This window comes from Myotis nattereri (assembly GCF_964212035.1).
Source record: "Myotis nattereri genome assembly, chromosome: 5".
Lineage (NCBI taxonomy): Eukaryota > Metazoa > Chordata > Mammalia > Chiroptera > Vespertilionidae > Myotis > Myotis nattereri.
The window spans coordinates 77437648-77455308 of NC_138080.1; the positions used below are offsets into that span (position 1 = coordinate 77437648).

A 17661-nucleotide genomic window follows, 5' to 3' on the forward strand; every position below is an offset into this window, starting at 1 on the left:
TATGATCTCTGGATCTGGTTGGGGCATGTGGCAGGAGGCACATGCTCTGACCAGGCTGGGGATTGAACCTGCAACCCAGGTACATGCCCTTGACTGGGAATCAAACATGAGGCCCTTCAGTGTGCGGCCTGGTGCTCTAACCACTGAGAATACTGACTAGGGCTCAGTGGTGAAACTTCAGCAGTATTCCCTTTAAAGGTGTATTCAGTAATTATTGATAAGATTTGTATTAAACTCTTAGCCAATGTATATTATAAGAAAAAATAAAAAGCATTAAGGATTAGAAAGTTTTTAAAAAAATTGTCATTATTTACAGGTGATATGATTTCTCATAGAAATCCTAAAAGAATCTGAAAAATTACTAATGAAGTTAATAAGTAAATGAGTCTAGCAAGTTTGCTGGATATATGATTACTAAACAAAATTAAACTCATTTAATATATCAGCAAAAAAATAGCACTCCTAATAACAAAATATAAAAAGTATTTAGAGGCAAATCTAATAAAAGATTTGTGTGATCTTTAAGGAGAAAAAAAGTAAAAACATATAAAGGTTGTTAAAGACGACACAAAGAAATGGAAAGATATGTCAGATCATGAATAAGGCTCAGTTTCTTAAAGATGTAATTTCCCCCAATTAATCTATAAAATCAATGTAATTCCAGTAAGAAGTCTGGCAGGATTTTTTATGGTATGTCAAAAGTTGATGGTAGAATTTAGATAAATGAACGAAAGATGAAGAAAAACAAGGTGATTTTGAAAGGTAAAAGGGAGGCTTGGTAGATTAGTTTTTTTTTAAGATAAAGCTTTAGTAATTAATGCAAGAGAAAGATGCAGGGATAGACAAATAGACCAATAGAATAGAATAGGAGAGAGTACACCAAAACAGACCCTGGCTTTTATGGAGACCAAGTACCTTCAGATGGCACTGCAGATGAGCAGTGCAAGGGTAGACTTCATTAAGTGGTATTAGGACAATTGATTGTGTATATGGAGGAAAAATACAATTGAATCCCTACCTCACAGCACACATGGCTGGATTAAAGACCTAACTTGAAAAGTGCAACTTTAAATGTGCCCATAAGGACATATAGAATACACACACACAAACACACACACACACACACACACACACACACACACACGACCTGAGGACAAAAGGTGTTTTTGGGTTTTTTTGCATGCATACAAATTTTTTTATTGATTAAGTTATTACATATGCATCCTTATCCCCACATTACCCCCCATCACCCCCACTCATGCCCTCACCCTCCCTGTTGTCTGTGTCCATTGGTTAGGCCTATATGCTTGTATATAAGTCCTTTGGTTGATCTCTTTCCCTTACCCCCACCCTCCCCTACCTTTCTTTTGAGGTTTGACAGTCTGATCAATGCTTCTCTGTCTCTGGATCTGTTTTTGTTCATCCGTTTATGTTGTTCATTATATTCTATAAATGAGTGAGATCATGTGATATTTATCTTTCTCAGACTGGATTATTTCACTTAGCATAATGCTCTCCAGTTCCATCCATGCTGTTGCAAATGGTTAGAACTCCTTTTTTTAAAAAAATCTTTTTTTAACTGTATTTTTTTTAATTTTTTAATTAAATCTTTATTGTTCAGATTATTACATTTGTTCCTCTTTTTCCCCCCTATAACTACCCTCCTTCCAGTTCCCACCCCACCCTCCGCCCTCACTCCCCACCCACTGTCCTCATCCATAGGTGCACGATTTTTGTCCAGTCTCTTCCCGCATCTCCCACACCCCTTTCCCCACCAAGAATAGTCAGTCCATTCCCTTTCTATGTCCCTGATTCTATTATAATCAACAGTTTATTCTGTTCATCAGATTATTTATTCACTTGATTCTTAGATTCACTTGTTGATAGATGCATATTTGTTGTTCATAATTTGTATCTTTACCTTTTTCTTCTTCTTTCTCTTCTTAAAGGATACCTTTCAGCATTTCATATAATACAGGTTTGGTGGTGATGAACTCCTTTAGCTTTTCCTTATCTGTGAAGCTCTTTATCTGACCTTCAATTCTGAATGATAGCTTTGCTGGATAAAGTAATCTTGGTTGTAGGTTCTTGGTATTCATCACTTTGAATATTTCTTGCCACTCCCTTCTGGCCTGCAAAGTTTCTGTTGAGAAATCAGCTGACAGTCGTATGGGTACTCCCTTGTAGGTAACTGAGTTTCTTTCTCTTGCTGCTTTTAAGATTCTCTCTTTGTCTTTTGCTCTTGGCATTTTAATTATGATGTGTCTTGATGTGGTCCTCTTTGGATTCCTTTTGTTTGGGGTTGTCTGCGCTTCCTGGACTTGTAAGTTTATCTCTTTCACCAGGTAGGGGAAGTTTTCTGTCATTATTTCTTCAAATAGGTTTTCAATATCTTGCTCTCTCTCATCTTCTGGCACCCCTATAATTCTGATGTTGGTATGCTTGAAGCTTTCCCAGAGGCTCCTTACACTATCTTCGTATTTTCGGATTCTTTTTTCATTTTGCTTTTCCGGTTGGGTGTTTTTTGCTTCTTTGCATTTCAAATCTTTGACTTGATTCTTGTGCTCCTCTGGTCTGCTGTTGGGTGTCTGTATAATATTCTTTATTTCAGTCAGTGTATGGTTAATTTCTAGTTGGTTCTTTATCATAACATCAAGGGTCTCATTAGATTTCTTGTAGATCTCATTAAGTTTATCGGCGGCTTCTAGACAGTTCTTGAGAGACCTTAAAAGTGTGGTTCAGAACTCTATATCCTCCCTTGACAATTTTGTCCTGTTTCTTTGTCTCCGCATTTTTTGTGCTTTCTTGGTGCACCCCCTAGTGGTCTTTGTGCGCAGCCTTGTTGTAATTAAGCCTTGATTGTTGTAGTTAATACCTGGGGGATTTGACCTCCAGGCCAACTGGCTGTGAGAATCAGCTGTGTCTGCAGTGGGAAAACTTCTGTCCTCTGGGGAGGTGCTAATTTAGCCTTTGCCTGAGGCTATCCGGCAAATGGCTCTGTGCAGGGCTTGGGGGGGGGCGGGTCTCACGGGATCAACAGGGCAGGTGGAGGGAGCAGTTATGGCTGCTCTCAGTCCCGTCCCCAGAGGCTCTGCCTCTCAGAGTCCCAGCAACCACTGCAAACCTCGGAGAGAAAGCTGCCCTCGCGTTCCAACCGATGCCAGACAGTCCTGCTTCTCCCGTTTGAGTCTGGGTCCCTAGAGACTCACCCAGAACTGGAGCTCCGAGCCTGAGCCTCCCTCCCGATTGAAAATGACAACCACGCCCTCAGCCACCAGCCCGCTCCGTGCACCTCCGCACCTTTGTATTTTCCACACTGCGCCTCCTCTGAGTCTCAGTATGCGGTTCTCTTTCCTTCTAGTAGAAGAATTTCCCCTCAGCCAGCCTTCCTGTGGTTCTGGATGATGTCTGTTCCATCTTTTAGTTATATTTTTAAAGTAGTTGTGTGAGGCAGCAATCAACGGTGTTTACCTATGCTGCCATCTTGGTTCTTCCCCAAAAGGTGTTTTTTTTAAAAAAATAAATGTTTTTATTTATTTCAGAGAGAGGAAGGGAGAGGGAGTGAGAGAGAGAAACATCAATGGTAAGAGAGAATCATTGATTGGCTGCCTCCTGCATGCCCCCTACTAGGGATTGAGCCCACAACCCAGGTATATGTCCTGACCAGGAATCAAACCGTGACTCCTGGTTCATAGGTCAATGCTCAACCACTGAGCCACACCAGCTGGGTGAGGAAAGGTAGTCTTAAAATACAAAATACATAAGCCATGAAGAAAAAGGTTGGTTAATTGGAGTCATTAAAATTTTAAACTATTCATCAAAAGATTATTAAAGAGGTGAAAAGATAAATCAGTGTAGATGATATTTGCAACACCTATAACAGGTAAAGGATTAGGACTAAAAATACATGAAATATTGATTATCTTCCAAATCAATAAGAAAAAGGCAAAAAAATCCAGCAAAAAATTTGGCCAAGGTTAGAAACAGGCAATTTACAATTTAAACATAAAAAATGTCCAATTTCATTAATAATTAGAGAAATGGCAATTAAAATGAAAAATAAGCCTTGGTCAATGTTGCTCAGTAGATAGAGTGTTAGCTCAGGTACAAAGGGTCTCAGGTTTGATTCCCAGTCAAGGGCATGTACCTGGGTTGCAGGTTCCATTCCCAGCCTAGTCTGAACAAGTGCAGGAGACAACTAATCAATGTGTCTCTCTAAAAATGAATGGAAAAAATATCCTTCAGTGATGATTAACAAAAACAAACAAAAAACAAACAAAAAAATAAGATACATCAAAAAAATAATTTTCATCAGACTGAAAAAAATTAAGAAGTTCGTCAGTAGGAAGTGTTGGTAAAGACATCAAATAAGTTCTTGCAGCTCGGCCACCGACATGCCATCCAGACTGAGGAAGACCCGAAAACTTCAGGGCCACGTGAGCCACAGCCCATGCTGCATTGGCAAGCACAGGAAGCACCCGGGGGGTCGTGGTAATGCTGGTGGCTTGCATCATCACAGGATCAACTTCAACAAATATCACCCATGTTACTTTGGGAAAGTTGGTATGAGGCATTACCAATTAAAGAGGCTTCTGCCCAACGGTCAACCTTGATAAACTGTGGACCCTGGTCAGTGAGCAGACACGGGGAAATGCTGCCAAAAGCAAGACTGGAGCTGCTCCTATCATTGATGTGGTACAATCAGGCTACTACAAAGTTCTGGGGGAGGGAAGGCTCCCAAAGAAGCCTGTCATCGTGAAGGCCAAGTTCTCCAGCAGAAGAGCTGAGGAGAAGATTAAGGGTATTGGAGGGGCCTGTGTCCTGGTAGCTTGAAGCTACATGGAGGGAAGTTCATTAAAATGTCCACAAGTATATATAAAAAAAAAAAAGACGTCAAATGATAGGAACATTACTAATATTAAAGAAAATTGATATAATAGCTTCAGAAAACAGTTGGGCAATATTTAGTGAAGTTGAAGATGCTCATATCCTACAACCCAGTAATTCCACTTCTAGGTATAAAACAGGGAGAAACTTTACATATGTGTACAATAAAATGTACAAGAATTGCTCAAACTTTTTGAACTATTGTTCTGTTTGCAATAGTGAAAAATTATAAACTAAATATCACTCAGTGGGAACTGGAAAAATAAGTGGTAGTATTTTCATTAGTGGAATTCTTAAATTGTAGTGAATCAATAAACTAGGTTTATCCGTGTCAACATGGATGAACCTCATAATTTTAAATGAAAAATAAAACACGTTTCTGAAGAATACGTTAGTGAAGCAGGGGGTCCCTCGGGGGTGAGGACGACGGAGCCCCAACGCACTAGGGCGTCTGCATGCACGACTCCAGGGACCAGGTTCATTGACGCAGATCCGTTTAATTGAGGAACTACAGGGGTATATATAGCATGAGGGGACCAATCAGAGGGAGACACGTTGCTATAGGCGACCAATCAGAGGGAGACACGTTGCTATAGGTGACCAATCAGAGGGAGACACATTGCTATAGGCGACCAATGGCTGAAAGGCTGGGGTACTATGCATGTGGCTCTAGGAGTTAGTTCAGGCAGGCATTGCTACTTCCTGGTGTGCTGAGGAAGCATGTCATGGTGGAGTGTGCTCACACCATTGCAACAGCCACAGCGCTGAGACATACTTCCTGAGCTCTACTACACGTTAGTGTATATGCTAATCATGTAATGCATAAAATACAAGACGATGTAATATATTTTTAGGGATAAAATAAAGTTTTTTTTTTAAAATATATTTTATTGATTTTTTACAGAGAGGAAGGGAGAGAGACAGAGAGTTAGAAACATTGATGAGAGAGAAACATCGATCAGCTGCCTCCTGCACATCTCCTACTGGGGATGTGCCCGCAACCCAGGTACATGCCCTTGACCGGAATCAAACCTGGGACCCTTCAGTCCGCAGGCCGACGCTCTATCCACTGAGCCAAACCGGTTCGGCAAAATAAAGTTTTAACATGCACAAGCAGGACACACTCCAGATTTTCCATAGGATTACCTTTGTGGGAAGGGTAGGGGATCTGAGCAATGAAAGGTAAGGCTTTATTTCTTAAGCTGGGTGGTAGTATATGGTTGTTCATTATATTATTCCTTATACCTTTTTGTGTATCTTAAATATTATGTAGTATTTTTTTATTTTTTCTTTGTTTTATATATATATATATATATATATATATATATTTTAAATTTGAAATAAATTTTTTTTAATTGCTTAAAGTATTACAAAGGGTATTACATATGTGTCTTTTTTTTTTTGTAGTATTTTTTTAAAAAGTAAATGATTGCTATGTGGAGACCACAAAAATAAGCATGCAGGACAAGTAAAAACACCAGCTGCCTTAATGCTATCCAAATGGGTGGTTGTGGCTACAGTTAACAGCATCTGACATACTAGTATGTGTAAAAGGTGGTATATCTCAGAAATATTTCTATTTCCTTCCAGACACTCTCTCTAGCCCCTTTCAACCCAATCCAACCCAGACTCATCTCAGTTAAAGGCACCCCAGTGTCTCTGTCTGAAACACTGGTCTTCCTTGCCTCCTCTCTTCCCTATGTATCCTTGAGTCCATCAGCAAGTCCCCTCATCACCACCTACAGAAGACATACAGAATCTATCATCTTCACAACACTCCACACTGTCCCCCATCAAATCCAACCAAACCTCCTTTTTTGCCTATATGACTGCTAGAAGAAATTCTAATATCCATCACCTTTTCCCTAACTTGCCTCCCAGTCGCCATGTTTGCCAGCTCCCGCACAGTCTCTTTTCAACTGTGATCTCTTAAAAATGTAAATCAGATCATATCACTCTCTTGCTCAAAATCCTCCAAGGCTGAGATAAAAATTCAGAGCCCTCACCAGCCTACAAGGCCCTCCCTCCATGGCCTGCATCTCCTGCCCTGTTCGCCCTTTCCATTCTAGCCATGCTCACTTTGCTCTTCCTGTAACAACCCTTTCCTCACCTTAGGGCTCTCGTGCTCACCATTTGGAAGCATTCTTCCAGTTCTTATTACGGCTCCATTCCTGGCTTCAGTGGGGCCTCCACTCACCACCTTTTCTAAATTGTTGCCACAACTTTCCCTCCCCCACTGGACCAGTCCTTCTATCCCAGTGGTCGGCAAACTCATTAGTCAACAGAGCCAAATATCAACAGTACAACAATTGAAATTTCTTTTGAGAGCCAAATTTTTTAAACTTAAACTATATAGATAGGTACATTGTTATTAACTTAATTAGGGTACTCCTAAGGCTTAGGAAGAGCCACACTCAAGGGGCCAAGAGCTGCATGTGGCTTGCGAGCTGCAGTTTGCCGACCACTGCTCTATCCCCTTTGACTATTTCATTTTCCTTCCTATCTGCTGTAATATTATATACTAGAGGCCCGATGCATGAAATTCGTGTGGGGGGGGGGCGGGGGGGGTAAGGTTTCCTCAGCCCAGCCTGCACCCTCTCCAATCTGGGACCCCTCGGGGGATGTCTGACTGCCGTTTTGGCCTGATCCCCAGGATAGGGCCTAAACCAGCAGTCGGACATCCCTCTCACAATCCTGGACTACTGGCTCTTAATTGCTCACCTGCCTGCCTGCCTGGTTTCTCCCAACTGCCCTCCTGCTGGCTTAGTTGCCCCTCACTGCCCCCCCCTGCTAGCCTAATCGCCCCCAACTGTCCCCCTCTGCTGGCCTGGTTGCCCCTAACTGCCCCCATCTGCTGGCCTGGTTGCCCCTCATGGCCCCCCCCCCCCAGCCTGGTCACCCCACGCAGCCTGCTTGTTCAGTCATTTGGTCGTCCCTCACGAACTTCCCTGCCAACCTGGTTGTAGGCAGCCATCTTGTAAGGGCGTGAGGGTCAATTTGCATATTACCTCTTTATTATATAGGATGGATTTGTTTAAGCATTTATTTCTGTCTTTACTACTAGACTGTAAGCTTCCTGGGGGCTAGACATTTTCTGTCTTATTCGTTGTTGCATTTTCTAGTGCCTGAATGGTGCTTGCTTGGCACATGATAGATGCTCTATCAAAGCTTCTTCAATGAATGAATGAATGCATTGATGATAGGTAAAAACTTAGATGACTTCAAAAAGTACCTTTTGGTCCCTGGCCAGATGGCTTGGTTGGTTGGAGCGTTGTCCCATACGCCAAAAGATTGCAGGTTTGATTCCTGGTCAGGGCACATACCTAGGTTGTGGGTTCTATCCCCAGTCGGGGAGCATACAGGAGGCAGCCAGTTGATGTTTCTCTCTCACATTGATGCTTCTCTTTTTCTCTCTCTTCCTCTCTCTCTCAAATCAGTTAAAAAAATAAAAATGTGGCTTTTAGTAAATATAGCACAGCAAAAGAAACTATCAACAAAACGAAAAGAGAGCCCACTGAATGGGAGAACATATTGGCAGTGATACATCTGATAAAGGATTAATATCCAAAATATATAAGGAACTCATACAACTTAACAAAATGAAGACAAACAATCCAACTAAAAAATGGGCAAAGGACCTAAACAGACACTTCTCCAAAAAGGACATACAGATGGCCAAGAGACATATGAAAAAATGCTCAAAGTCCCTAATCATCCAAGAGATGCAAATCAAAACGACAATGAGGTACCATCTCACACCTGTTAGAATGGCTACCATTAACAAACTAACAAATGACAAGTGCTGGTGAGGATGTGGAGAAAAGGGAACACTAGTACACTGCTGGTGGTGGGAATGCAGACTGGTGCAGCCATTATGGAAAATAGTATGGAATTTCCTTAAAAAATTAAATGTGGATCTGCCATTTGATCCAGTGACCCCTCTTCTAGGAATATATCCTAAGAAACCCGAAGTACCAATCAGAAAGAATGTATGCATCCCTATGTTCATAGCAGTACATTTTACAATAGATAAGATCTGGAAACAGCCCTAGTGCCCATCAGTAGATAAGTGGATAGAAAAGCTGTGGTACATTTATACCATGGAATACTATGCAGCAGTAAAAAAGAAGACTCTCTTAGCCTTTGAGACAGCATGGAGGAACCTGGAGAGTATCATGCTAAGTGAAATAAGTCAGTCAGAGAAAGATAAGTATCACATGATGGCACTCATATGTGGAATCTAAGTAACAAAATAAATTGATGAACTGAGTGGATCCAGAGACTCAAAGCATGGAACAGAGTGTGGAATCTTAAAGGGAATTCGGGGGAGGGTGGGAGGTAATCAACCAAAAACCTTGTATGCATATATGCATAACCCATGGACACAGATAATAGGGTGCTGAAGGCCAGGGTAGAGGGGAGGGGGCGGGGGCAGGCTGAAGGAGGTTAGTGGGGGAAAAGGGGGGACGTATGTAATACTTTTAACAATAAAGAATTATTTTAAAAAAATAATAAAAGTTGAGATACGCAAAAGATAGAAAGAAAGGTAGATGTGCCTTTTAATTTCTTTTTTTAAAAAATATATTTTGTTGATTTTTTACAGAGAGGAAGGGAGAGAGATAGTTAGAAACATCGATGAGAGAGAAACATCAATCAGCTGCCTCCTGCACATCTCCTACTGGGGATGTGCCCGCAACCCAGGTACATGCCCTTGACCGGAATTGAACCTGGGACCTTTCAGTCCGCAGGCTGAGGCTCTATCCACTGAGCCAAACCGGTTTCGGCGATAGATGTGCCTTTTAGTAAATATAAAGCCACTGGAATTGTAGATGCATAAGAATTTGAATAAGATTATTTCATAAAGTATGAACATGGAAAGAAGGCAGAATAGTCTTTAGAAACATTAGTTAACTGGTGTGTAACTTTGTGATTAAGTGGAATAAATATGAGTAGATGTGCCTTTCACCTATATACGGAAGTTTGGATATTCACCTTGGCCGGAAGACTCTTGAGACCTTTTCGTTGGGAAACCTTGCATTCAGGTACTTATCATGTTGCGTTGCCTCATCCTGGGGCCTATCCAGTCATTCAGCCTGTTGGTCAGTCAGCCCTTCCCAAGTATCCTGGGTCAAACCTAGCACCAGGCTTCAGACTGGGGGCGGGGGGTGGGGGGGCAGGGAAGACACAGAAGGAGAAGGGAATCAGGCACATTGTGTGTGTACTGTGTGTCGGGGACTCTGCCTGGATCCCTCTCTCTCAAGTGGGTGACCTAAGAGCCCCTACCCCCAGCCGGCACACACCTGGTTGGGTGGTCCAAGCAAGGAGAGGGCCAGACTATAGGTCTGACCCCCCCAAACCTTGCCGCCTCTGCAGATCTCAGAGATCTTATTTGTGGCCATATACAGCGCCGAGTTCTACATGAATCTCTACGCCGACCCCATTGGCTTCTGGAAGGACGGCTACAAGCTGCTAGACTTGATGTTGATCATCGTCATCTCATTCCCCTACTTTCTCCACAAGATCAAGGGCAAGCACTACCCTCACCTCAAGATCGCTAATGGCATGCAGTCTCTGCGCATCCTCAAGCTCATCACCTATAGCCGGGGCATCCGGGTGAGTAACCCAGGAGTGTGTGTTTCCGGGAGGGCAGGTGACAGGGTCTGTCTGCCCACCAGCCCCTGGTGAAATAATAATTGTGCTTCTAGCATCCAGTCATTGAGTTCTACTATATAGCAGGTTGATCATTGCTGAGATGATCTCAGTTCATCTTAAAACATTTGTAGGAAAGGTTATTATTAGCCCCATTTTATCGATAAAGAAATGGAGGCCCCAGGTCGCTCAGCAGGTAATGCCAGAGACTGGAAAGGTGTGTCTGGCTCCAGAGGCCACCTGGACTCGCCCTCTCTCCCGTGCTGCAAGGTAGACCCTCTTCTCACGGCACAGACTCTTCAAACTACATGCCCAGGAGCTCCAGCTTTCCGGTAGCCTGCTTTCCCCAAACAGCTACAAATCTGCTGCTTCTGTTGACGGGAACAGTCTCATTACTTGGTCCAGGCGGCTCTGGCAGTGCTGTTCCTGCGGAGAAGGGGTGACCAGCCTTTCCTTGGCTCAGAAGGTTTCAGGACAAACCTCAGAGCTGACCCAAGCATTCCCGCAGCATTCCACCTGTGCAGGATGTTTGCCCTGGCTCGGCACCCAGTGTCCACGCTTCTCCAGGAAGGGGCCGGTTTGGACCAACTTGACCAGTTAGGGTGTGTTAGCCCGTTTGGCTGAGAAATCGCTTCCAGTCTAGCCTGTGTGTCTGTCCAGGGCCTAGGCCTGCCACTCAGGGACCCCAGTCCTAAGTGGAGAAGAGGGGAATGTTAAAGGGCTCCCCCTGCCACAGGGCCCCAGTCATTCATTCCCTGCCCTCACATAGTCACACACGTGTATGTGTCCCCGCCCCCCCCCCCCCCAAACAATGTAGTCCAGCCCTCCTCCTCGTGGTGAAGCTTTTGGGAAGAGGTGTCTATACACCCAGACCCCGCTTCCTTATCTGGCATAAATGCCCTGGCTTCTTCCCTCTACTTGAAGTAACTAGTCTCTCTGAGGTTACCAACAACCTCCTTGTCGCCAGGTCCACTGGCCATTTCCCTTGGCATCCTTGTCCCTGCCTTCTCGGTTTTCCTCCTGCTGCTTGGGTATGACTTTTCGGGTACATATTTTCTTCGCTTGGCTCCTAAGTGTTGTTTCCTAAGGACTATGTCCTGAGTTCTCCTCTTTGTATATTCTTTTTGGGTGATCTTTTCCACTTTTCAGGAGTCTTTACCTGCCCACATCTCTCTCTTTGACCTTCAGACCCAACTGCCTCCTGAGCATCTTACATGCTCCTCAAACTCAATGTGTCTAAAGTAGAAGTCATCACTCTTCCCCATCCCCACTCTCAGATCACAAACCTTAGCGCCTCCTCCTCTACTTTATCTTCTGGTGAAAGGCACTCCTTCAACCCTATTCAACTTCCAAGTAATAAATTTGAATGTTAGCCTTGTTTCCTCTCACCCAAAGTCCTGTTGTATGGTCTCCTAAATAGTTATTGACTGTTTCCATCCCCATAGTCATCATATTTTCTCCATCACCATCCATCCACCTTCACCTGGATTCCTGCAATGACTTCCCACACTACTGAGTGTTTTGGAACAGAAATGTGCCAGCAGCTGGGGTAATCTCTAAAGTGCACATCATGTCAGGACACCCTTCCTTTGGAAACCTGAGCCTGGCTCCCCTGGCTTGTAGGCTAGAGACAGACCCAGTAATGTGACCTAGAAGTGGGGATGGGAGTATCGAAGGTGCTGGGCATTGGAGTCGAAGTGTAGGTTCAAGAGTAAGGTGGGTGGTCAGGAGAGAAAACTGGGGGCTAAGTGCCAGGTGAGGGGCACCAAGGGAGGAAGGTCTAAAGTGGTGCAAGGGTCGCTGGAGATGAGGAAGTCAAGCGAGGAGACCTGGGGGATGGTGGGTATCCACAGAGATTCTGAAAGCCCCCAGGATGGCAGCAGGATGGGGTGGAGCCTAGGGGAGAGATTTTGAGACACGAGGTGGAGAGGGAAGCTGGAAGGTTTGCCCTGCTCAGAAGCAGGGGCTTTGTCCACGGAGGCGGAGGCTCCGAGGATAGGGCAGAGGGGGGCCTCCTGCACCAGGTCATGGGGGATAGGCAGACTCCTTTGAGAGGGCCACTGAGGAGTGATGTCCTCAGGCAAGAGCGGGTTCTCTGGGGAGGCCTTGGAGTGAAGGTGGTAGCATAAGGCAAAGGTCTTGAGAGTTGGGCCCATGTTCTGCCACTTTATTGGAGTGTGACCCTGGCCAAGCCCTTTTCTTCTCTGAGCCCCGACCCCTCATCTTGGCGTGGGAAGAATGATAACACCTGCCTATCTTGAAATGACGTCTGTGACAGCGTCTATGTAGGTGAACATGTATTGAGCACCTACTACATGCAAGACCCTGGGTCATCACTCAAGAATGACTGATGAGGAGCTATGCACGGTGCTTCCCAGCAGGGGACAATGTAGTGGGAGGTGAGACCAAGTTCACAAGACAGGGACTTGCCTGGGAAATGGGGCCCAGAAAGAATGGGAAGCCACCTTCTTCTCAGCCCTCTTTATTCCCACTACCCAAGTGGCTCCCTCTTCTTCCTGGGCCTGAGAGAGCATTCAGGGCTGGCCCTCAGGGAGAAGCAGGACACCTTGGGATGACCATGAAACCAGGCAGGGGTTCAAGTGGCTGATGGGGAGACTACCCAGACCTGAGACAGCACACGATCTGCCCATAGATGACAGAGAGTGGAGGCCAGGCATTGGTTCAGCCCTCAATCTTGGCAGAGCTCCTCTCCCTCCTCCACTCCTGTCCCCTCCCTCCCTTTATCCCTCCATCTCTCCATCCAACCATTGGTGGAGTATCTACCACATGCAGACAGGGCACTGGATGCTGGGCACAGCTGTGGTCTGGGCAGACTGGACCACTGCCCCTGAGCTCCACCCCCGCCTGCAGCCTTGCCTAGTCCTGTGCCTCTGCCTTGCAGACGCTCATCACCGCCATTGGGCAGACGTTCTACACTGTGGCCTCCGTGCTCATCCTGTTCTTCATCCTGATGTACATCTTCGCTATCCTGGGCTTCTGCCTGTTTGGAGCTCCAGATAAGGGTGACCAGGAAAACTGGGGGAACCTGGCTGTGGCCTTCTTTACCCTCTTCAGCTTGGCGACGGTACGGTGTTTGGGAACAGTGGTGGGGGAAGGAGCCTTGAGAAGAGACTGTCAGCTGGTGTGAGTGTGTGGACATTCTGGGCTTCCCGTGGGGCCTTCCCCATGTTTGGACACTTTTCTGGGCTGGGGAAGCTGAGGCAGAAGCTGGTGCCCTGGCCAGGGGTCCCTCTCTGTCTCTAATCTTGTGACTCCCTAGAGCATTCCCATTTGTCTCACAGGATTGTAAAAATTTCAGAGTTCTCAAAAGATGATTCATTTGGATTAAGTTTAATTTAGAAGTGAAACCCATGTCACATAGCCTTTTTGGAACAGACTGTCACAAATCCACCCAAGTCTAGAAGTCTGGACTCTGTTGAGCTCTGGAAAGACTGGAGTCTATCCGAAGAAGGCCTTGGCAGAGAGACCATGTCTTTTGGGAAGGATGGGAAGCTTTTTGGAGCAGACCCCCAGGGCACCTTGGCCAGAAGTGCCCCCACCCAGTGGTGTCCTGTACCACCAGGCCACCTGTCTGCACTGGACTCAGTGGATTGGGGGTGTGTGCTAAGGGCTGATATGCAGGAAGTGACAACCTCCATCTAGTGGGGTGAGGGATCCCCTAAGGTAGGTTAGCAGGAGGCTTACACCACTGGGCCCTGACACTTGTCATGCCTTCCCCTGCCCGAGCAGGTTGATGGCTGGACAGACCTGCAGCAGCAGCTGGACAGCAGGGATTTTTTTCTGAGCCGAGCATTCACCATCATCTTCATCTTGCTTGGCTCCTTCGTCTTCCTCAGCATGTTCGTGGGTGTGATGATCATCCACACCGAGGTGAGGCTGCATGCATAGGATTGGGGGCCGGCTTTGGGGTGACTGGTGGGGCTGTGGGCCAAGTCCCCAGGGAGGACCTGAACTCTCTCTCTCCTAAAGTGGAGGGGAGGTGGCCAGGTGGGCAGGAGCGTGGGAAGTCACTGCAGCTGCATTGGCAGCTTGAGTTGGGGGCTGGCCCTGTATGGAGGGTTCCTCCTGCTAAGGGGTCTGAGCAGCAGTGCAAGGCTAGGGAAGAAGAAAAATGGGGGTGGGGGTTGGTGGTGGTATGCCGTGGGAGCCCTCACTTTCTCTCGTCACCCCCCTCTCCAGAACTCCATCAAAAAGTTTGAGCGGGAGCTGATGCTGGAGAGGCACATGACGCTCATGAAAGAGAGGCAGGTGATCGTAAAGCGGCAGCAGGAGGAAGTCAGCAGGCTGATGCAGACACAGGTCGGTAATCTCCACAGGCAGGTGGACAACACATGCATGGACAGTCAGGGCTGAAGCAATGGCCCCAAAACGGGAGTGGAAGGTGGCCTCAGGCATCTGCGGCCTTAGGTGAGGCAGGTAATACCCCCTGTATTTTCCAGAATCAAGCTTTATTTCCTGTACGTTAGTATTTCTCTGGACCTGTGAATGTGCAGTGCTGTGGTTACAATAGCCTCCCCCTCCTTCCCCGGCAGAGCTGCTCTGCTGGGCCTTGGACTGGAGTGCTCTTGTTACCGAGGCCTCACTGGGCGCCAGGCAGGCACGGCCCTGGCCTTTGCATGGGCGAGGCCATGGAGGCCCTGACAGGTGTTCCTAACCTGGTTTTCTAAACTGAACAAGAATGAGCACAACAGGCTGGAGATTTTGTCAGGCATGATACAGCTGTAAAGGGCTGGGCGTCTTCTCTTTTCAGCCCAAGTGCTCTGAGCTCCCTGCATGGAGCCCTGGTGCTCTGCCAGGTCCTGAGCCGGACTCTGCCCCTCTCTCCCCACGTGGTCAGCACCTCCCTCCTCAGCCTCTGTTCTGAGGCAGAGACATCTGCCTTTCTTGACTGTGTTGAAGGTTAGTTCAGGGCAGGTGAGGCCATGCTGAACCCCACTCAGGCTCTCTCACTGGTCCCTTTCTGTGTCCCCTGTTCTCAGTGATGGTAGCTCAGGAGGCTCCCTCGGTCAGGGAGTCCAAGTTCAGACAGGGCCGGGGTCAGCCCTCCGCCTGGGCCCCTTGTGGAGGGTCCCCAGGTTTCTGTACATCTTGAGAGTCACCTCCTCCTTGTCATTGATCTCTCTATGCCTCCCTTTCTAGGCAAATGTTGACTACAAAAGTTTTGGTGAGCTGGTGGAGAACTTCAAGAACACCCTGCAGCACACTGACCCCATGGTCTTGGATGATTTTGGCACTAGCCTGCCCTTCATCGACATCTATTTTTCCACTCTGGACAACCAGGACACTACGACTTACAAGTCAGTCCCAGCACCACTGACCTAGCCTTAGGGTGCCAGGACTTTCCTGGTCTCACTTCCTTGAGGGCAGGGCCATGCCAGGTGCCCTGGGAAAGCAAGGGGGCAATGGCTGGGCAGAGCCAGGCCCTTCGTGGGGTACAGTGTTCCATGTATGCACAGGGGCTGAGCTGAGGTGTGGATAGGCCCCTGGCTGGGGGACTCTGCCCCCTGCCCCTCCCCAGCCTGCCCTGGCCTGCATTTAAATGCTGGCTCCTTGGACTCTCCAGGCCCCTCCTCACTAACCCTTTCTCAGGGGCAGAGGAAAGAGCTGAGGTTCCTGGCCTGGTTCTGCTAGGGCCTTCCTCTGTGACTCTGGGCAAGTCTCTGCCACTTTCCCACCTGCCTCATGAGGGGCTGCTGGGCCAATTCTATGGAAATGAGAGCTTGGCCTGGCCCAGCACTGTGCTTCGTGCAAGTTAGCTGGGGTTTTACTGGCCATTACTGCCAGGAAGGGGAACTGGGAATGGGCATTAAGGAGCCACCTTGGGCTCTTGAACAAGGAATGACAGGATTAGCTTGGCTTCTTGACAGACATCTCTTGGAGGGCTTTGTGGACAGGAGGAACTAGAAGGAGGGCATCAGGGAACATCTACCTTGGCAGAGTGGACCAGGCAGGGTCTGGTCTTCTCTACAGTCACCACACAGAGCCCAGGAGTTTGTTGTCCCCAGCCTGACTCATGCAGTGAAATAACCCCATTCAGGCCACAGGTGGAATGGCAGACCTGGGTTCCGGTCCCTGACAGGGCTCTAACGTCCTCACTCTTTCCTGGCCCCACACCTGCTAGGAGTGGTGAGTGCCAGGTGCAGGCGTGCGATGGGGGAGCCCGGTGGCAAGAGCCCGCCCCTGCGCTCAGGCCCTCTTCTGCCCCCTTGCAGGCTCCAAGAGCTGTACTACGAGATGGTGCACGTGCTGAACCTGATGCTTGATGACTTGCCCCAGAAGAAGCAGTTCCAATCCTCAGCAAAGGTTGACGAGAAGTAGTGTGACTGGGCACCCGGCGCTGAGGGCCTCCCAGGCTGTGGCAGCCCCCATTAAACACGGGCTTTCTGAACCCGCCTCTTCACGGTTGCTGTGATCATGGCGTTTCCCCACCTTTGGGGGTTGGGTCTGGACAGGTGCCCATGACGCCTGATCCTCTGACACCATCTACCTCATGACGCAGCCAGGCCTCTGGAGTGGGAGAAGGAGGCTCAAGACTCATCCTGGCCAGTGGCCACTTCCAGGGCCACACTGGGTCTCTTTTCCTTGACCCCAGCAGCAAGGCCCCACTGTGTTTCTGGGAAAGCCACCTGAGGACTCCAGGCCTAGCAGCCCCGAGTGCCTGGCCCCTTTGAGCTGATGTGGTCTCTTCCCTCGGAACCTCTCTGGGCTCACCTACGGGCCGTCCCCATACCTGGCAGAGCTGTAGCTCTCTGTGGGCCCTTTGCTCTGGGGACCCCGCTTTGGAGTCGTCTCTGCTTTCTCCTAGGCTTGCAGTGGTCGTGCACCAGGCGTGCAGCTGTGACTGGCAGGACTCTGTTGTGCGGCCATGGAGCTCAGGGTGGGCGGGTCTGGCTGGCCAGCAACAGGCACTTTGGGCTGCTTCCCCTCTTATGGTTGGTTAGGACCCCCCACGGAAAACGTGCAATTTTTTGCAACATTCCTAGCCACATGACTGCCAGAGCTGCTCAGGGCCTGATACCAACTGCTGTGGTCATGATGGAGCCATCTGAAGGCCCAGGTAGGGCAGGGTGGCTGGTACCCCCAGTTCCCAAATGGGCCAGGCCA

The 17661-nt window shown here is 47.6% G+C and overlaps 1 protein-coding gene and 1 pseudogene across 2 annotated transcripts in view; both read left to right on the top strand.

Moving 5' to 3' along the window:
• The window catches only part of CATSPER3 (cation channel sperm associated 3), a gene marked incomplete at both ends in the record, with an annotated part of 28981 nt that extends 12106 nt beyond the window's left edge, over positions 1-16875 (top strand). The window contains 6 exons of the mRNA XM_081092782.1: positions 10261-10500; positions 13439-13621; positions 14287-14427; positions 14737-14856; positions 15697-15854; positions 16770-16875. Of these exons, the coding sequence (XP_080948908.1) occupies positions 10261-10500; positions 13439-13621; positions 14287-14427; positions 14737-14856; positions 15697-15854; positions 16770-16875 (948 nt within the window). The remainder of the gene's footprint in view (positions 1-10260; positions 10501-13438; positions 13622-14286; positions 14428-14736; positions 14857-15696; positions 15855-16769) is intronic.
• Positions 4395-4833, top strand: LOC308519977 (large ribosomal subunit protein uL15-like; annotated as a pseudogene). Its single transcript has one exon. The product of its transcript is annotated as a large ribosomal subunit protein uL15-like (transcript).
• Positions 16876-17661: the final 786 nt, after the last annotated feature.